The following is a 22,571-nucleotide window of genomic DNA, read 5'->3' as shown; positions in this document are numbered from 1 at the left end:
TAACACAGCCACGTAAACACGCCCTCTATATTCCATCCACGGTAACCTCCTACTTTTTTAAACGAACCTTTGAAAAAACACACCAGGATGCAGCATGTTTGGTTCGTTTGCAAAAATACTTTCCATCATATGCATATTAAACATGCATTAACACTAAATTACCGTATAATGATGTTAAATAAAATTTTACAAAAAAAGTAACTATCTATGTACAATATTATTAATATTAATGATCTCGCATGTGTGTAAATGAAACAGTGAGAGAAGTGGTGTGTTGGCAATGATTAGAACGAAATAGTTCCATAGCCAAAATATATATTTTTTGACTTTCCGCGTGTATTTAAGAATTTGTTTGGGTATTTGTTAAGTTTGAACATTTTTTTAAATCTCTGGTGAAATAAAAACGTTATGTTAACGGTAAAAAAATATTACGTGCCGAAACCGTGGTCGCGCATTAATAATGTTAATAGTCACTTGTTTGTTTTCTCTTTCAGCCGTTTGTCTGCAGTTACGCCATATTGCAGTGTGTTTTAATATATTACTGACCGTGAAATAACGTACAGTTTGTGTTTCAGGATTTTGTGTTAATATTGTGTATTTTAACTTTGTTATATTATTTATTATCTACTATTGTAATGATGGAATTTGTTATCGTTTTGATATTTTGTGTGGTTCTTGTGATTGCTGTAATGGTAATTGGTTCCGGGATGGGGAAAGCTACTTCTTCGCAGCGTCAGATGGACATCATTAACGTCGCTCAGAACTTATATGTTTTAATTAGGAAAGGCGACTTGAAGAAATGTGACGTTACGCAGACGACCGCGTTTCTTCTCAACATCGCAAAGTCAACTGTTCTCAAGTAAGTAGGCTTTTTTCGTTTTCATGCACGTAAAAAAAATATCGACTGTGTCCTAAGTATTGTCGGCCTGTGTTTTAACTCACGAGGTTTTTTGTGTTTTATTTCCAATTTATAATTTTTGGTGTGAGACAACACCGCCATGTGGCGTCTCTGTTGAAAAGTTAACCTAAAATCATATTAGGCCTACTCAGGTCCTAACAATAACAATATAGGCACTTTCAAGAATTTTTATGGGTGTGATACACGTTTGTTTATAACGATGTTTATAAACTTTATGATAGGTTTAACTATAACATAAGGGAGTGATTTTATAATTTGCATTTAATTAGTTTTTCATCTGTTTGGGAGATCACAAAATAAATAAAAAAACACTTCATTAATTTCGTGGACAAAGTCTGTCATGTTTCCATTTAGTGACCACAAAGCAAATATTTGTGACAAAATGCCATATTTGGAACACTGCCTAACTGCGTATTGTGAACGGGTCCCCGGAAAAGTGTTATGACAAATGTTTTTTTTTTGGTTAGGTACTACAAGAAAGACATTGAAGAAGTTTCAACACCAGGAAAAAAGAGGAAAAAAAGGCCACAGGAAGGAAAGTCACTTGACACAGTCGACGATTTCACAGTAAATGCAATCAGGAATGCAATTTACAGGATGTACGCTGAAGGTAAAAATTTGATACTGAAGAGTAGTTTCAATATCACTGGGGTAGGCCCTACTTAATTGTATTCATTTCATATATCCATATGCAGATTGACCGGTTCAGTTTTTTTCCCGATATAATCTGTCCTTTAAAAATACTTAACATTTTTGGGTGGTTTGTTAGGTTTCTTTATTGATATGGTATTTATATATAGAATATTGTGCAACATATGAAATAGGTACACGTCCTTTTAAGGTTAGGTTAAAGATAGAAAGAAAATTGTTACATTCTAAAACTACAAGTAATGTTTATATCGTTATACACAGTATACATATTAAATAACCTCAACTTTTATGATGTATCAGAAGGTTAAATAATGACTATTTCCAGTATCAATAATATCCAGTTGTGCGCGTTAGCAGTAATTGGTTACAAATTAGTGAGTTGTGGTCTAAGCAAGCATGGTTATTAAAAAAAAATTGGGATACTTAATTGGCTAAATTGTACTGTGTGGCAGGGTCCAGTACAATATATATTCTATTGCAAAATAGTGTCATGCCCCGCCTAACCCTTTAGAAAATATAGGGGTATTGTTATTTTATAAACAATAGGCCTACTTAATTGTAATGAAGTATCATATGAAAACACAACTTAGCCAGACAAACTGTGTGTTAGTGTATGAAGTAACAGAAGGTTATAAAACAGTAAAAGTTTAGTATCGCGTATCCGATTCGATACACCTACAACGAACTGGACCAAGGATGCACTGATCGCGTGGCTGGAGAAGAATGAGATAAAACATGAAAATAATTTGTTGAAAGTGGAGCTGCTGAGAATAGCTAAACAAAACAAGCCCCGAATACGGTATATTATTTCGTTTTTTTGCAGCATTTCTTTAAAAGTGAGATAGTTGCAAAAAATTACGTATACGCCTTGTTCTAACACACTTTTCAGATATGAGGTAGACGAGTTGGCTCGTAACTATGGCCACGAAATTCTACGACTCCCACCCTATCACTGCCACTATAATGCAATCGAACTAGTTTGGGCTCAATGTAAACACCATTACAATAGTAACGTGGGGCGGGCCAAGAGATTTGACAATGATGCAGTTGCAGCCATCTGGAAAGAGGCTCTTGATGCTTCCACACCAGAGAGGTATTTTCATGTTGCATGACCAATGGGGTATTCCTTTTGAAGTAGAAATTGTTTTATTTTCCTGTAGAACATTCCTCAAGCTTCAGCAAAACCCTTACCATACATTTTTACATAATACGTAAGTATTGTTGCCTAGCAGCCTGGTCCTACCATTCCTTTTGATAACTTTGTGTGCTAGTGTGTGTATAGTGTGATTATCATTTTGTGTATATTCATATACCAGTAATACAGTTTTAAAACAATTGGTAAAAATAAGTGGTTTGAATTTGTGTAGTTGTCGTTTTGAAAATGTGTTGCATGTATGTGTTTGTGTTCGTGTTTGTGTTTGTGTTTGTAATTTTATTCCCATGTGATTCATACATATCTGTGTAGTTTCTAGATCTAACAGTGGTGACTTATTTGCAAGGTTTTTTTTTTTGTAATTGCAGTCCATTTGCAATTGTTTCATTTCCATAAATAGTTTTGTATTTATTAGTAATTGTGATATTACTTTCTGTTATGCTTAATCTTGTGTCAATGACTTTAAAGTTATGGTGGGTTCAGTGCTGTAGGCAGATTTCAATATTCAGATAAAATTTCAACGTAGAGAATTTTAAATATTTTCATCTAGCGAACTTGAATAGGTATTTACACATGTAGTTCTTGCACATTAGTATTTTCAAAAGTTATGTTATTATAGTGAAATACATATACAGTAAATCATCAAAACTATTCAAAAAATTAAATTTTCGCTATATCTCACTGTTTTTGTCTGGGACAAATTTTAACCAAAAACAAACACAAAACTTATGAAATAAATATTTTATCATATGCATTCTAAGCTTTTATTGATAACATAGAAAATATTTACAGCTTTATTATATCTTGAATAAACCACTATAATTTTTTTTTTTTTTCAGATAACATAAAACAAAACATGTTACTTCAAGTATTAAATAATAGCTTTGATAGTTGAGGAAAACACATTAAATGAGTTTTGTTGTGTTTAAAAATAGTTTCTTGTGGAGTGAGTTCAAAATTGTATGTAATAAAGAGCATGCCATGCATTGTTTACTATGCCGTTTTGACAGAAACAAACATATTTTGTTATAGAGTGGTTTTTGCTATAAACAGGTCATTTATATAGAGGTTTTACTGTATACATTAATTTTTTTAGATGGGCGAGGTGTGTGGATCACGTGGAGAAGCTAATTCAAGCAGACTGGGAGAGAGAAGTCCACATAGACAGCGGCACCATTCCTCCACTCATCATCCACCTCGGCAAGGATAGTTCAAGTGAAGACAGTGACAGCGAAGAATTTGAGGTTACGACACAGCAAGTAGATGGAGACAGTGAAGTACTGGCAGTTCCTCTTGATGATTTACCCGGGTGTTCTTATTGAGGTCTGTATGTAATAAACACCTGGGCAACTGTAAGTATTGGGGTTTGAAACATTTTTTTTTCTTTTATGCATTCCCATTAAGTATGTTGATTACTGGAACTTTATGTATTAACTTTATATTACACATATTATGATAAATTTATAATAAATTTCATTTCTGGATTCGTATAGGTGTATGTGAAACATTTTATTTTGTTGTGTGTCTTCATTTTTCAGTGAACTTACTTGGAAAACAAAAAGCCAGTCCCCATCCAGGGCCACAAATAAATAATGCATATAAGTGGTATAGAAATTACTGTCAATTCTTTACCACAATTTTACTGTTCATAAAATTATGATTTTGTCTAATAAGTATACTCAGGAAAATGTATATAACCATATTTTTATTTGTGGCCTTAACCGGCAAAATGGTAGGGGTTTATTAAATAAAAGAAGAAAATTCATTTTTAAATGTTTTCATCTGAATTTGTTAATTTTATTAAACCTTCAATCCTTATTCTTTTCCAGATTGCTTAGATGGACAGCCATATGTATAATTTACAATACTTTTTTTTTCAGATGCAGAAAACTGTGTTGAACTGTACTAAAGGATGATATTTATTGCTTACATAAATGTTGTAAATTTATATGTTCTCCTAAAAATTTACTTTAAATTATATGTTATTTCTTTAGCTAACAAACTTATTTTTTAATATTTTTACCATTGGGTATCATAAATGTTATGAACATATACATGTATACTTAGATCATATTCAAATTACTTATATATATATATATATATATACATATATATATTTATATATACACATATATATATATATACATACATACATACATACATACATACATACACACACACACACATTGTTTTGACAGCTGGTGATTGTAAACAAACCATTTGACATTTGTCACATGGCAATGTTTTTGTTTACATACGGCGGAAGGATACATAGTGACATTAAAGTAGATCCGGTGAAAAGCAGGGCTTCAGAAAAGTAGGAGGTTACCGTGGATGGACTATAGCTCTTCGCCGGCTGAGTTACGAGCATACGTTGTGTGATGACTAGAGGCCGGAAAAATTCGCGGGTTCAATGACCTTCAGGATAAACTCCAATATCCTCTACACACTCGGGCAAATGCCAACTGTTCATTGGCTGCTGACTTGTGAGTCGTCTCGACTGGGTGGCCTGTGATTCGACACTTCTATGAGTGAGGGTCTCTAATTATTTGAATTTTAGCATAACACGAAATGAACCCGCGAATTTTTCAGGTCTCTAGTTTTGACTCGTGCTTGTCTAGTTGCGTGTCTCCTCCTTGGATCGCAGTGTGCATTTTAACGGCCATTTACTTACTCTCTCACTCTCTCTCTCTCACTCTCTCTCTCTCTCTATCCGATGCACTGTTTCTGCCGTTAGCACTGTTCTTGTTTCGATGTGCTGTGTTGCCAAATCCACACAACCGAGAAAAAAAAACTTGAGGCACAATTATGTAATGTAATGAAAATCTTTTTGAAATGTATCTGTATTTCGCAAAATCAAATTTGGAATGAGAATTATGGAAATACGTGATCCTGTTGTAAATCATCATATTCATTATTTATTTCTAAGGAGTGGTAATTGAAAGAGCAATCTTGTTTTCAAATGTTTTTTTTTCAACAATTTTTTATGTCATTTAAAAAAAAATGTGCTCTTTCAAGCACTGCACGTCATTTAATGGAATGCCTTGTTACTAATGGTGAAGGATTTCTACAAATAGTTTCTCCTGAAAAATAATCATTAGTGTTTAGCACTGAATGATTTTTTTTTCATCAGAGTGACTACAGCTGTGATAACACTGTCCATAGACACTAATTTATAGTCTTAAAAATTAAACAAAAAGTAGAATTATAAAAATTATAAAATATACTAAATATTTTTTTAATACAAACTAGCTGGGTGGTACCAATCTGGTAGCAGTGGTCACCGTTTACTCTGACTGCAACCTAAGCGTGAGACAGGCTATAGTTGTGTTCTATCGTCCCCCTAACACATGTAACGCGAATTTTCAAACATCCTATACATGATGGTACAGCGCATTTCAGGTAATCTGAGCATGTTTTTTCTTTCATTCACTCAAGAAGGCACTGAAATGTGTCCAGTAAATTTAGGCTCAAAACATTACGTTTGGCTTCTTGACAAGAGTTTTCTTTCATTCACGAAATCATTAAAAATCTGGACATACTTTACATCCTGTAAATTAATGTTCAGAGCATTCAAGGTAATCCGAGCACGATTGGTAGAGACCGGAAAAATTCGCGAATTCATTTCGCGACAGGCTAAAATACAAATAGTTATACCTCAGTGCTGCCTCTGCTATTGGCTCAGAACTCACCTGGATGACTCTGGGCCAATGAGAAACACCTAACCAACGTTTTATCGAATCACAGGCTGCAACGTTGGGGCGTCTCACAAGACAGCAGCCAATGGGTGGGTGACATTTGACCGAGAGTATGTATAACTATGGAGTTCATCCTACAGGTCATTGAACCCGCGAATTTTTCCGGTCCCTAACGATTGGATTCTTAACAAGTGTTATCTTTCATTCAAGAAATAATTAAAAATTTGGATCAAATGCCCGTGATACGTTGACAGGTTAGTCGTAAAGCACTGTGTTCAAAATATCGCCTCGCTGACGAAGACAAAATTCGTCGAAGAAACTGCAGAGGGGGAGAATGAGTAGGAGAGTAAGAAGGGGGGGGGGGGGGGGAGAGACGGGTGTGACGAGGTCTAGACGTGACTGGGCTGTTCCGTTTCAAAAATACGCGCGGGGTCTTCGCCGTTGTCTTTTTTATCCCCGGGCATGAGTCACGTGGTTCGCTGCGTAGACCAGGCCAAAGCTACTTCTCATCCCACCAGCTCGGGGGGTTCGAGGGATCAGGCCTCGCCATCTTGCGATTTCACATATTTTCATACCGCTTGCAATAAAGCTTCTGTGCTTTTTTTTTTTTTTTTGGATTGTCGCGTGACACGACATAGTACTCAGCTTGGCTACTTGCTGAAGTCAACACTTGTGAACTGGTGTGGTCATCATGGCAGTTGTGGTCGCCCGCGTGAAATACCAAGTTATTTCCTCGCGGTGCTTAAGTACAGAATAGATCCTGTTGGTAAATACGTGGTTGCAACTAGGTATAGAAGGTCTGGGGAGCCAATAATTTATGACTTGAACGTGCACAAAATTGGGATGAATAGTTTAAAATCAGAACTATGGCAAAAAGATGTAAAAAATCCAAAATGGCGTTGCCTAATTCCCCTTAAGTACAAGCACTAGATTCGGAAGATGAAGGATAATCAAAATCGCCAGCTTCAAAATATTTGTCTTCGCAAATCATCAATCACAATGAAATAGTTTAAGAGTAAGATATAGGAACTAAAGAAAAAAACCGCTATCTTAGCAACAAAAGTTTTTTGGCCATGAAATTTTTCGTGAAAAGATTTATAAACAACCTGTGTGTCGGAATAACTCGAAGCATCGTCTGTGTATTCCGTGACTGGTTGAGTTCTAATGTCGACACACCAATCACAGCAATTTTGTGCGGAAGCAAACGCGTCCTGAGTGGCCCGGCCAAATAAGGCGATCAACGGCTTCTCTTGCAGACGACCGCCAATCACAAGGAAGGAACCCGCTGGCGCGGGCATAGCTCATTGCAGTCTAATGAGAGTTCAGACTTTTGCGCGAAAATTACATTAAAAATATTGTAGGTATGAAAAATAAAAGTGTGACCCTCTATCATTAAGAAAAAAAGGGGGGGGGGGATAATATTTGCGGTGTTTGTAGGATTTTGTTCAATTAAAATTAAACAGGGCCATGCATATTTCGCGAAAAAGATTCCAAGATTAGTTATAACGTTATAAGTTAAAACTCTGTAGCATCGTCTGTGTTTCGTGATTGGGTGGAATTTCTTTCAGGCGCGTGTCAATTGTTACAACACCAATCACAGTAATTCAGTGGGGGAAACAAAACGCGTCCTGATTGGCTATCGGTCAAACAAGACACCGACTTCTCTCGCAGACGGCCACCAATCAAAAAAAAAGAAGAAAACCGCTGATGCGGGTGTAGCTACCTTTGTTTTAAGTTCGGATTTATACAGCGAAAAATACCTGCCCCTATCAATGAAACATCCAGACGCTGGCTCAGATCAGTTGCTAATGCGGACAGCGCAGTCGGCGACCAGTGCGTCGCGGAACTGACACTTGTCATCACTGCCCGGTCCGCCTGCCTGTCTGTGCCTGTCTGTGCCTGTCTGTGCCTGTCTGTGCCTGTCTGTGCCTGTCTGTGCCTGTCTGTGGCATCGATCCAGGGGGGCTCGCAAAGAGCATGGTGTCCACAGTTAGTACTTTCGTACTAGATCTAGTACTTTTATAAGTTTTTTAGCGGTCAAGTACAGATCTAGTACTTTTTTCTTTAATATAATATTATTACAGTAATTCCAATATGTTTTATTATTAAGCGTAATTATTTTTAAAAAAATATGCAATGTAGGGTTTGGTGTGATATATTTAAGTTAGAGCATTGCAATGTCATAATAACTTCCTAAATTGTTAAAACCATAACAAATTATAATTTAGTACTTTTTTTCAGATCTAGTACTTTTTTCTCGCCTAAGTTGATACGAAATATTTTTTTTCCTTGTGGACACCCTGAAAGAGTCCCAGGCCGCGTGTTGTCGCCCATCACCTCTTGTTCTGTGTCTGTGTGTACGTTTTTGATGTGTTCGGGTGTGAATGATTCTGGAGTCTGAGGCAGGGGCGTAACCAGGGGGGGGGGGGTTAGGGGTTCAACCCCCCCCCCCCCCCCCTTAGCACCAAATCTTTAATTAATTTCCTATTCATCACTCAAACAAAGTTCATATTAAAATTAATAAAATTTTTACCATTACAATATTTAAATTTAAGAACCGAAAACTGCTAAAATAGCACTATTTTACACCTTAAAATCCAAATTTTTCCGGGGGAGGACCCCCGGACCCCCCGCTTTAATACGGGGGGGGGGGGGCCGCATGCTTATTAACACCCCCCATACACAAATCCTGGCTACGTCACTGGTCTGAGGTAGGGGTTGTGGCTGACGGATGTTTTCCCTCGTGACGTGAACCTGCGGGTCGTGTCGTGACTCACCCTGCAGTCTCTCTGCGCGTGGTGATGCGGCGATTGGCTGCGTCCCCCGCCAAGCAGCGCTCGGGACAGCCTCCCTGGAGGCTCGAGAACCACTCGGTATCTCGCTGCCAAGTAAGGGCACGCGACGGCCACTGCCCGCGCGGCAACTGACCCGCGAGACGTCAGCCAGACCATGGGGCAAGAGGATGGCCGGAGGGGGGTGACGTCATCCGCGGTGACTGAGAAGCCGACGAAGACGACGGAACAACCTCGCGCCGACACACGTCATCGGCGCCGGCGCTCCACTTCCGGCGCACAAAGGAAGTCGAACGTGCAATGTCTTTATATTCACAGACCTCGAATCAGTGCTGGCCAAGTACTACAAGAGATTTCCCGTAAGTTATTCTGATGTCGACGCCCATTTGCGCGATCACGGATATTTGTTCACGCGGTACGGAAACAACCAACATTAATGACAAGTCAGAAATATCATGCGATGAATCTCGCGCATATAGCCGGCTGTATTTATGGCACAAATATTTTTTGTATACTTACTCCAGTTTCGTTAGATCCATTTCAGCTTATTAAGTGTACAGTAAAAACAAATCCAAATGCAATTCTTGGATTATCAAACGACATTAGAAGGCATGCCTTTTGTAAGTACCTAATACAAATATAAATCTTAAAACTTATTTAATTTTTTTTTGATATTAAGTTGTTTTATATTTACACTTGCGTGATTTTCAAATTATTTAATGGATGGACTTGCATATTACTGTATGAGTCTGTTAATTATTTTGTACAGTCCAGTATTTGGCGTTAGATTTATCACGTTTTCTTTCCGTGTGCCGATATAAATACAAGCAAAAAGGAATGGGAGAAATTTTTTTGTAAAACTAAGATACAAGTTGTAAAAGAAGAAATAATGTATACGTGGCATTATTCAAATAAAAATAAGTCTCTAATAAAACTTCAATTTTTTCTGTAAACTCATTAAAAAAATTACCTGACTACCTAAGATTTCCATTGAATTTTCCTTAATAGCTAAAAATTCCCTGACTTTTTCCAGATTATTCCTGTTGCTAGCCACCTTGTGAAAATATATGATAGCTCACAAAATTGTGTTGTTTTTTTCCTTATTCCGACCGCAAAGTTGCACCAGCGAAAGGCGAATTGCAAACTTTCGTTCAGAACTGATTAGGAGCCAGTGAATTTTAGGCTGGTATTCTAAGACAAAACAATAAGGTTTTAGGGGTTGAATATATTACACCTGTTCCCATAGCTATTCCTAGTGCAAAATAGGACAAGGACGGTCCCTTATTTTTAGGGAGCGAATTTCGGTGTCCTATCCGTGACCTATCTGTTGCCCAAATTACGCGCATGAGCAGAACTCACTTTATCGTCGATTTCTTCCAGATGGCGGACCCGCGTCTGGCGCCATTAGCTCGTATATAGTCACTTTCGTGAACATCAGGGGACATACCAAGCGTGTTGAATGTAGGTAACTCTATGGTAGCGAAACTATCCCGAAATACATTCTTTACACTTTAATTGTTATAACAAAAAAAATTATCGCAATTTTAAAAAAGTAGTTGAGAATATTAGAATAACACCACCGTCTAATTCGCGCGAGACGGTACTGCTATCTCTAGTATTTTTTTGCCGTAGCAATTTAACGATAGTTGCCAAACGTCCGTTAGAACGCGTTGGAACCGGTTTTCTAGCCTGTTGCCGATTTGATTCCTTACCGGGATTCTGACACGTTCTGGAATAAGGCCCGCGAGTTAGGTTACGGCTGTATCCCAAACAACGCAAGGCTTTTCTCGCTGCCTTGCCCGGACGTCTTGGAACAACGCCCTTAGAGGTCCCGGCCGACCCTTAAAGACCCATATATCTGTGGGCGGCCCGTGTCCTTATCTGGATTTGAATTACGTCACATTGTCGCACGGAAAACTTCTATTGCGATGTCCGACGTTCCAATCTACTGATTTCTACAGTAGTCACTAGACCACAATAAATATAGAGCGCCAGAATAATTGTTTTTCGATTTTTTTTTCTTTATTGTTGTCTGGCATTGTAAATGAGTAAGCAGCTAAGTTTTAAATATTAATAAATTTAGCTTGTGAAAGTTGTGGGAGTTCATAAATATTTATTTATTTAATCTGTAAGGCAACAGTAAAAGCTAGTAAATGAATTCTAAGTACACTGCAAAAATTAAATCGTGTCTTCAGCCTTTGAAAAGCGCTGATCATTATTTTGTACAGATCTTCTTGGTATCAAACCACACGGTCCGTTATTTTTTGTTTGTCTTTTTTTTTTTTTTGAAGCGGGAACAGGAAACAGCAAATATCACGAGTGTTATTCTTCTTCTATGCTACCAAAGGAAAGAGATTGGGACTGGACTAATTGTATCCGGACCATCGCCCATACCACCCATAACGTCAGAGGGTCACGTGGACCAATCAGAGATGAGTCCATCCGTCGGACACAATTAGGGATATTGCAATTGTTGACGGGCCTTAAAGAGGCTCGACTGCTTTTGTCCGCAAGCCTGTCACCGGCGCGCATATGTGTCAGCGAACGCGAGTCACCGCTGGCCTCGAAGAGATACGTCATGCACTGCCACGGCGCATTCCAGCTTATCCAAGTACATGGAAATCAATTTCTGGGAGATATACATGTTTTTAAAAAAATGTATGTGGTATACATACGTAATGCGTAGAGACCTGCAAAATTCGCGGGTTCAATGACCTCCAGGGTAGACTCTACTACACTCGACACACTCGGGCAAATGCCACCTGTTCATTGGCTGCTGACTTGTGAGTCGTCTCGACCGAGTGTCTGTGATTCGACACTTCTACGAGTGAGGGTCTCTAATTGGCCCTCATCATTACTCCAGATTAACAGTGAACCAATTGCAGAAGCAGCGCTAAGGTATAATTATTTGAATTGTAGCATATCACGAAATGAATCCGCGAATTTTGCAGGTATCTAGTAATGATATGACAGAACACAACTAGACAAGCACAAGTCACCATACAACAACCAGTGAAGCGCCAGAGAGCTGAGGATAACTTGCTTACTGTTTTCACTTGGTTTTTACACCACATCAGTGACTATGACTTTAGCTACGGAAACACGAAAACACAGTCTGTGGATACTTAGGAGGAATCTTCTAGGGGTAAGCATCTCCTGGAGCATTTTATTAACGGGGGGGGGGGGGGGAGAATATGTGAAGACTGCCGGACCGGGAAAACCTCAGAAATGCCATACAATGCACCGTAATTTATTTATTTATTTTTTTATTTATTTTTTTGGAAATGGAACAGAAACATTCACGTAAAATTACATATATTTTAAATTTGTACATTTACGATGAAAACAACTATATCACTCAAGATACTGTTCGCAGTAATACTAGGTTCGGATTCTTACTCAGGCATTTATGCTTTGTGTAAACCCGGCACCTCCAGAAGTTCAAGTTTATTTGTAAACCGTTCCCTGAATAGCTTTCCAGTATTAACTGCGCACATTAATAAGCACAATAAAAGAAAATAAAGTCAAATGGTTGAATATTCGATTGTCTTTTCCATTGTTAAAGAAATTATGCTTGAATTAAACATAAATTAAAATGTTTTTAAAAATGTGTGCGTGGAGTCCATGCGCGACAGAAGTGAAACTTATTTCTTATTAGTATTTCTTAATTGAATAAGAGAGATAATTGAGAAAAGTAAGGATACGGGTATGATCTCAATTTAAAAAAAAATGTCTTTTTCCGCGACCTATACTCTCAAGTCCCGTTCACTGGCACTTTTAGGCGCCTCTTTTGGTGGTTTATTCCCACTTGCCTCTGATAATACCTCTTATCTGCTCTCGCCTTTTTTATTATTATTTTAGGGCATGATATTAAAACACGATCTCCAGCTTAATAAAATGTAAGAAAAACAAGACCCTCCAATCGAAGATAAATTACACTTGTGAAGTATATCTCACAGGTCTACGAGTCCTTTAAACATTTCAAATCACAGTGTTCACATAACAAACATAAATTACACTTAAAAAGCTAACATATCAAGTCTATACGTCTTTTTTTTACATTTTCAATCACCCTACTCACATAAAAATGAGTGATATTTACAAAGTTAATTGAAATATCAATAACTCTTTCCGACACGAATAAATAAATATTAGTAGCGTCAATCTTTAGCCGTTACAAAAACTGAGGAGTAGACAAACACTAGCAGCGTTACAGCTAGCATATAGTATGCTACACTAAGCAGCCATATCAACATCCCATTTGACCCTAGCGCATGTGTTGGAGTTGCGTCGCCGCTGACGCACTCTCCTCTACGGATTCCCCCACCACAGACATAACTAGTCCCCTCGTGCAATCGGAATTTTTGTAACGCTCGAAAATTTTAGCTCCCTCAGGAAAGAAGTTCCACTTCAAAATTATGCGCCAATTTTATTACAAAAACTTAGTATCGCTTCTAAAAAAAAAGTGTTTCATTTACGCAAAAAATAACCATAGCCATGTGTTGTACAAAGTTACAATATATATTTTTTTTGTTGTATTGAAAACATTTCTTGGCAACTGATTTCCAGAGGTATATTTGGTTAGGACAGAAAAATGTTCCTGTGCGCGCCACCTCGCTTCGCGGTCCAGTAGCCGGGGGGCGCTAAGGGCGACATTGCCTCGCGCATCACACGCCTCGCAGCCTCTACGCGCAGGGCCGCTCGACTCCCGGGCAGTCATTCCTCTGTCCGCTCGTTTTTTTTTTTTTTAATACTCTACGTCGGCAATTACTTCGATGCTTCTCGAAGACAGAAGCCGCTCAGAAATCTTCAGCAGTTATTTTTAATGGAACTTTGAAACAAGCCCTGCAAATTGTTTACTATAAGTACATCCAGTGCCCAAAGTTTGTGTAGGTTATACATTTTTAGAGATATTACATAAACGAATTATTCCATATTAAAAAACACTCAGCCAGTATAAAATTATTTTCCACAATTATGTCAGCATAACTATGGCGAAATAAAAGATGGCGTGTGTCTTGAAAAACCCTAAGGCTGATGAGAAATCCCTGTCACAACAGCTATTACTAGCTAAGGATTTCACAAACTTCTGAGACAATTATTGATCTGCGTTTAGAATCAACTTTACGAATCCTTCTGCGTCATACCTATATAAAATTGTCACGGATATAGTTTAGTGACTTGTATGCATGCGCAGAAGAAGGTGAAAATACTGAAGTAGGCCTACCAATGTCAATGTCCAAATTCAAGGCTATTCATTTTTATAAGACACTTGTAGTCGGGGTACTTAGGTACTACTACCTTCCTGTAATGCTGCCCAAAAAAACAGGGGCATTGGCGTATTTCAATAGTTGATTTCAAAACTAGAGTGTTCACACTGTCACTATTGGGACCGGAAAACTTCACGTTTTCAAATAATTCTAGAATTGAAAGTCAACTACATGAGCTAATTTCACTTGTTCACTGGCTGGTCACTTGAGAGATGTTTCTCCCTAATTGCCCTGTGATTTGATACTTCTTTTTTGAGGGTTTCTCATTGGCCCAGAGTCCTCCATCTGCAGTTATAAACCAAACCCAGAGCAGGACAAAGATAAAATAGTTAGAATTTTAACTTAAGCTGCAAACTTTCCCAGTCTCTTGTTATCACGAACAAACTCATGTTACATAGAGGTCACGGAGAATATGGGATAGTACCTCCTAACGACGAGAGGGGAATAATACATTTTCGGACCAAGCACCGTTCCAGAGCTTTGCCGATGTGTCGCGCAGAGAAAACCGAGCCGTCCAAACAACGCGTGAGATGCAACATTTCTTACCGGAAGGTCGGCAGCACTGAGGGAGCGGGCCCGCGCCCGGCCGCCGCGACGCAGCCTGCGCCGAGGGCAGCATGACGTCAGCAGCAGCGCGCAGCAGCCGCTGGTCAGGCACTCCTCCATCGCCACCTCTGCTGCTTCCCGTCCACTCGCGAGGGGAGGACTTTACCACTCGAGCTGCCCGCTCACGGTACTCGGCTCATTAAAACTCCACGTGCAACCAGACGTATGTATGTCTTTTCTTTACCCGTCAATATTTTAAAACTCCAAGTGCGACCAGACGTATGTCTTCCCTTTACCCGCCAATATCCTAAAATTCCAAGTGCGACCAGACGTATGTCTTCTCTTTATCCGTCAATGTACTAAAAGTCCAAGTGCGACCAGACGTATGTCTTCTCTTTACCCGTCAATGTACTAAAACTCCAAGTGCGACCAGATGTATGTCTTATATTTTCCCGTCAATACACTAAAACTCCAAGTGCGACTAGACTATGACGTCTCTTTACCCGTCAATATACTAAAACTCCAAGTCCGACCAGACGTATGTCTTCCCTTTACCCGTCAATACACTAAAACTCAAAGTGCGACCAGTCGTATGTCTTATATTTACCCGCCAATACACTAAAACTCCAAGTGCAACCAGACTATGTCGTCTCTTTACCCGTCAATATACTAAAACTCCAAGTGCGACCAGACGTATGTCTTCTCTTTACCCGTCAATACCCTAAAACTCCAAGTGCAACCAGACTTATGTCTTATATTTACCCGCCAATACACTAAAACTCCAAGTGCGACCAGACTATGTCGTCTCTTTACCTGTCAATATACTAAAACTCCAAGTCCGACCAGACGTATGTCTTCCCTTTACCCGTCAATACACTAAAACTCAAAGTGCGACCAGTCGTATGTCTTCTCTTTACCCGCCAATACACTAAAACTCCAAGTGCGACCAGACGTATGTCTTCGCTTTACCCGCCAATACCCAAAAACTCCAAGTGCGACTACACTTGTCTTATATTTACCCGACAATATACTAAAACTCCAAGTGCGACCAGACTATGTCTTCTCTTTACCCGTCAATGTACTAAAACTCCAAGTGCGTCAAGATGTGTATCTTCTCTTCACCCGTCAATAGGTATACTAAAACTACGATGTCAGCCAATATCTAAGCCACCACCCCCTTAATAACAACTGCACACTCCAAAATCGTTGACCCGAGAACGTTAAAATTCATACGACGAATGGTGCCCCATTAAAAAGACTTTCACTTGAAAACCAGCGTCAGTTACCACCCCAATGACTCGACCAACTACCAAGCAGGTCTGCGGTGTGGTAAACTGTTCCGTCGAGGAGAATCGCAATGAGGCGCACTTCTAGGACGCCGAGCTGTGTCCGAGGGACGATGCACGAACCTGCGAGGTGAGACACCCCGAAGCGAACTGGACAAGGGCCATCGGCTCCGACCCCCCAAGCCAAGGGTGACGATGGGTGGGGGAGGGAGGAAGTGGGAGGGGGGGCCATGCAACAAGCATGTGGGCCAACCCCTTGTCCACCCCCCTGGTGCCGCCGGTCCAGGCCCAACTTTCGAAACCAGGAAAATTTTGCTAATCTCGCGACACTGGCGGCGCTTTCTTGCAAGGGTGAGATGGCAAGGCTCCGTCAGAAGGGGTGCAGACACTTCGGCTGGTGTCCTGTGATGGAATCCCAGAGATGGGGAGATAGGGAAAAAAAAGATGACGGTTTGATAACAGGCAGTTGATTGCTCGTGAAAACACCATCGCACATTCAAAACCGCTATGTCTGAACGCACAGAACCCAGATGTGCAGTCGATGTGGTCTTTTTTTTATTATTATTGTCTGGAGATCTATGTTTTGCAAAAAAAAAAAAAAAAAAACTCCTAAGAATCTCAGGAAAAAGCTACCATCAATGCCACATCGATCTACACCAGCTTCACACGAACTCATGACTTCATAAAAAAAAATTCTCCACACATTTCCCAAATAAGCCAGAAAAAAAAGGAGGTTCCAGATCCACACATTCGATTACCTGTCAAAAATTGGGTTTCTTTTATCGCAGTCATAACGCAAAAGTGTAATATGTATATGCTGAAAAAAAAATTTAAGTTTTATTTTCACCTGTAATTTTCATTCCATATATGCTGGTTAACCAGTCGAATGTCAGTAAGTTGAAAGGGACTCCAGTCTGATTTCCTCATTAAAACGGGTCGGCAGGGTGTACAAAACTTCAGCAATGAACGAATGTTCAAGGAACATCTCAGAATCACAGGAAAATCCAGCTTGAGACCGCACTCGTATTTACCATTTAATAGAACATTTATATTTTAACATAAATCTTCACAGTCGAGTTGGTATCGTTAGCTTCTGACAGAACGGCAAGCTTTAAATATTTGTGGCATACACCATTGCTGGTTATACTGTATGTCATAGAGGAACCTCAATAACCCCAAAAATCAGACGATGTTAAAAGTTAAATTCATGGACAGCACAGGTGCACGGCACAGACGAAGACAGAGGACTGACAACGACGATGCAGTTGCCACCAGAACAGTAAGTAAAGCCAAAAACCAATCTTGGACTTGTTTGTCGCTGTATTGTCTAAGGTCGGTCGGTATACACACACATTCTGGCCATCCTGTTTGCGGTTTTCCGTTGTTGCCCGAGATTACTCCCCATGGTTTCCCGAGATTACTCCATGGCAAGTCCTGTGACGGTTTCTTGCTGGTAGGCCCTGGCGTGCAGAGAGTTAATCCGTCTCTAATGACCTCGTAGTCGACAAGATGCAATACCGAAATCAATTAACGATTAAAAACACGGTGAAACGTAGATTCATTATTGGTGTTACTGGCTTTCACTTCACTCCACCTACTTTTCCAATATTAGTGAAACTCATCATATAACCTTCACTCAATATTCTACAAATGGTTGAAATGGCATATAATTAAGACAAAATTCCTTCTAGAGATAGCTCTACTCTCATACGTAGGAAACGTGCTTATTCTTCTCACCACATATTGAAATAGCAATAGAATCTTTAAACTTAGACTGTGAAAATAACTATCAGTGGCATTTTCCTGTAAATTTGCTGGTATTATTTTCAAGTTTGCATATGTTTAAGTTAAACCATCTAAATTATTTATAAAATACTGCATTTCTCTTAGACAGGAGAAAAACCCATTTATCAATGGTAATTTCGTGTATCCGCCATAGTATTAACAGTGGCTCACCACGCACTAGAATAAATTTTTAAGCAAAATGCTGTACGATAAATTACCACACTGCTGACAAATAAATGATTACTAGTTATCACAAATACAACCATGCAACCCAAGTGACTAAACTACCAACAAATACACTACAGTCATGCAGATACATTATCTTCATTTCACCTTACAGGGACAGCGTTTCAGCTTTGCTGTGCTACTGACTTCCGACACTCTGGGCCTTCTAAAGTATTCTAAGACTTCCAGAGCCCGGAGACCAATGAAATCACAGCAGCTGGGAAAGGAATTGGGCACAGTGCAACTACGAGATGCTGCAGGACAAGAGATACCTTCAGAGAGAGACCGACTGCCTGGAAGCGAAGACTCGGGACAGAAACTGCTAGATCTAGCAGAGATTGGGTGGCATGCCCTGCGGGGCTTTTCAGGCCAATGGCAAACCATTTGACAGGGAACGAACCAATCACGTCCAACCCACTACACGTTTGCCATAAACTTTCTTTGAATGATTCTTTCAATGGGAAGGATTGGTTTAGAATGATTTTTTATTTCAAATACCATGGCTGGTTACACTGTATGTCAGAGAAAAACCTCAATAGCAGACAAAAAAAAAGATGACTACATAAACTCACGCAGTGAACGAGCCAAAAATCAACAGACCTTAGAAGATAAGGAGGCACACAAGTCCAAGGTTGGTTTTCGGCTTTACTTACTGTTCTTTTTGCAACTGTCTAGTTGTTTTCAGCGTGCTGTGTTCGTCTGGTCCAAGTGCCTGTGCAGTGTATGCATTTTAACTTTTAACATCGGCTGATTTTTTTTCGCTTGCCTTTTCTGCGTGTGTTTGTGTATTCGTATGTTTTACCCGTTATTGAGGTTTCTCTGGGATAAACAGCAGCGGTTCCCAATTTTTTTTTTTTTTTTCGGCCAGGGAACCCTATGATCGACTTTTCTTTTGGCGGAACCCCAACTCCTTCAAAGAAAGTCATTTTACCATAACTGTGCCTGCTTTACATGGCATTCGTCCTGACTCACAGAACCACTGTGACCCTGCCATAGAACCCAGGGTTCCTTTGGGGACCGCTGACATACAGTATGACCAGCAATGGTGTAAAACTTATTAAAGCTTGTCGTGCGGTCAGAAGCCAACGATACCAACTGGACTGTGAAGAGTACTGTTACAATAGAGAAGTTCAGTCAACTCGCGAAAGGGCCGAGGGCTACTGAGGGGGGTGGCGAGAGAGAAGGCGACTGACTTACCCTGAGGGACGCATGCTGTATCGGCGGGGCCTCCGCGGGGAGCACTGTCTGGACCGGAGGCAGGAAGACGAGTGAGGCTGCGCCGAAGGGGCAGCAACCAGGGTGGGAAGGACGGGCCCCACATGCGCCCCCCCCCCCCCCAATCACCCCGAGTGCTAACACTATTGCGATGACGGGGTGCGCGCGCACCAGCCACCCTAGAGAGGGGAGTGGACGGGTCCGGCAAACCGCCTTACACAATGTACCCCATGGGGGACTGACAAGGAAGGGGAGGCTGAAGATGTACTGTACCTCCCAAACGGGGGAGCAAAACTGCACACCCCCTACCAACAGGCCGCGGGAGGAGAAAAGAAGGGGGAGAGGAGGAGATCCAAGTTAAGTGCGAACGGCGTATGGATCCCGCCGGCGAACCGGAGGACCGAGCCAATGGCGCCGGCCGCGACGCGGTGGCGCCACCAATGGGACGCCTGGCGCCGCTTCGGCGCGGCCAATGGGATCGCACCGTCGGAAGAAAAAAAAGGGGGGGGGATGGGGGATGCAGTTAAAAACGTGGCCCCGGCGCGTGTGGAGACTGCACAGAATTTCGTCCCCTCACAACCCCCCTTTCCCGACGGCGCAGAAAAAAAAAAATTTCATGCGGTGGGGCGTTTCGCAGATTTTTATCCCTCTCCGGGGGGGGAGGGGGGGGAAGGTGGTGGGAATAAAGACGGGAGTAAAAACACGGCTATAGAATCTTTATCCAAAAAATCAACCACGATGCTGCCGTAAAATGTCTGTCGCTTCCTCCGGAGCTTCCATCCGCCAATTGACGAGACTGTATTAGTACCATCTCCCCCCCCCCCCCAACACCTCTCGCCCAAGACATTACAATCGTGAAGACGGAAGTCTGTGCTTGAAAGTAATATTAAATCGAGTAACGGAGACGTCGATTCCTATTTTACAATGGGCTCTCATTCTTTAATTGAATTGTTGAGAACTTAGAACCACGAGAAAACACACTACATTCTTAAATTTAGAACATCTGAAATTTTTATCTGTTCCTGGTGCATACATTTACTACACTATTTCACAGTGTCACGCGCGCTATATTTTATTAGCAGGAATATGCATAAGCACTTAGAAAGTTCTTGTTCCTATAATAACCAAATGACAAATGTCGAAACCAACATGACCCGGAAAAAAAATCACGAACGTTACAAAATTTTAGGTAACATTTTATAATGTAATTTGAGGTGAGTTTTCATTCTGCTTTAAGTGTGTATAGTTTATATCGCTGCTCTCGCGATATCCCTGCAAGGATCATCAGCATTCGTGTTGTTTCCCTCACTGTAAGAAAATTTAATTACATGCCTAAATATGTAATTAAGTATACTTTACAATTGTATGGAAAATTAATCATAATAAAGTGGTCCATTTATTATGCATTTGACGTATTCCTAAACTAATATGGAGGTAATGCCACATTTTATGGTATTTTTCCCATACTTTGAATAATTAAAAAAATGAATTACATGTTTAGGAACTACACCAAAAAACGTCCTAACTATTACATTTTCTACGGATGTAGTTTACCAAAAAAAACTCCCGTTTCAATTTAACCATGTGTGTTTATTGCTGTCACACAGAACCAATTCAATAAAGTAAAGATTTATCAACTGCTGAGTTCTCTAAGACTTATTGCTAAAAGCTTCGCGCTTTCGGCATGTAAACGAACCAGTGAAATGGTACATACCTGAAAAGTCTCATAGTTGGACACTAGATGTAATTCTGAATTTTAACATGGTACCAACACCGACTACACGGATACCCTGCTCACTTGGTTAGATTCATTTGTTCTCTGGGTTCATATGTTCTTTAAGGTAGTTACACTCTGATATTCAATGCCAGTCTTCGCCAGCATGTGACCACTATGAGTAAACAATCGTTTGTTTTGCGCAGCTGACTACAAATGCCACAAAACTTACACTAGTCTACGTAACACTGTCTTAAGGTCAAACCACAAAATGTTACATAGAAATTATCCTGCAAGCTCAGGCTCAACAAACATAAAGTTCAAAATGACCCGTGCTATTCCCACGAAGATCCGGAAGGGAGGAATAATACTGCTTCTCGAGGAAAACGCATCTGCTTAACGAATGAGTTGGCGTTGAAAATTTGGCTCCAATTTTACATTTAAGTAAAGGTTTCGCTACAACAGCGATTGATTGATTCGCTTAAGAGTATGCCGGGAATTGGTACTACAGCAGTTAGGCCTACATCAGCATCTGGTTCGAGCCTGAAATGTTCGTCTTCATCGACTAAGCATCCTTAAAGCTACTGCGATAAGTCGTTCGCATTTTCCCACGATGCACGAAGATACGAGATAAGCAAATGCATGCAGAATCCTTCTTGTATGAAGTTTCGCTGCGATAAGTGTCATGTTTGGTTTGCGTGTATTGACAATTGGAGACGACATGCGAAAAACTGTATAATAGGTTAAGTCCGGTCGTCTGCTGTGGAACTACCTGCAGACGTTTCAACTTCTCGGTTTAGGTTGGAGACTCGTATGTGTACAAGCACAAAAAAAAAGTGTTCAGCAACCGATTACGATGACGCCTGGGCATGAAACTAAACCCAAATACTGTGCGGGGTGCATTACAGGTAAATTATAATGGATTCCACTTGGCACAATCTGCATTTTGTGGAATTTTGAAAGACTACTATTAATTAAATACATTTAGTGAGTCAAAAGACATTTGTACTTTTCTTGATGATACCAAGCAGAACATAATCAGCTTACTAATGAAGTAGCAACTCATGGATCTTTAAAATATAATTTTTGCCTGGACTGTGTATATTGTAAACCATATCCGTTCGAGGACAAAGTAAAAATTTTTCCAATTTTTTCTGACAATAATTTTGGATTTTCAAGATGGTTGCCGTAACGATAATTGCAACGATGAAGTCACAATTCAAAATGGTGGTCTCCAGCAGACGACAAGATGGCGGACTTGACCTCGGCGGCTTAGGGAGGCTAGACAATGGTGAATTTAAGCCACTATGAGGAATT

General features: G+C 40.1%; 1 protein-coding gene across 4 annotated transcripts in view; it reads right to left on the bottom strand.

Moving 5' to 3' along the window:
• Nucleotides 1-22,571, bottom strand: part of LOC134539323 (talin-1) — a 202,146-nt gene that overhangs the window by 115,644 nt on the left and 63,931 nt on the right. Inside the window, exon 1 of one of the 4 annotated variants that reach the window (XM_063381243.1) lies at nt 9,199-9,512. The exons of the other annotated variants lie outside the window; for them this stretch is intronic. Coding sequence (XP_063237313.1) covers nt 9,199-9,372 — 174 coding nt within the window. The 5' untranslated portion in view covers nt 9,373-9,512. Of the gene's footprint in view, nt 1-9,198; nt 9,513-22,571 lie in introns of those variants that run through there. 4 annotated transcript variants of the gene reach the window in all.

Source organism: Bacillus rossius, chromosome 15, assembly GCF_032445375.1.
Source record: "Bacillus rossius redtenbacheri isolate Brsri chromosome 15, Brsri_v3, whole genome shotgun sequence".
Lineage (NCBI taxonomy): Eukaryota > Metazoa > Arthropoda > Insecta > Phasmatodea > Bacillidae > Bacillus > Bacillus rossius.
This window is presented reverse-complemented; position numbering and strand designations above follow the sequence as displayed.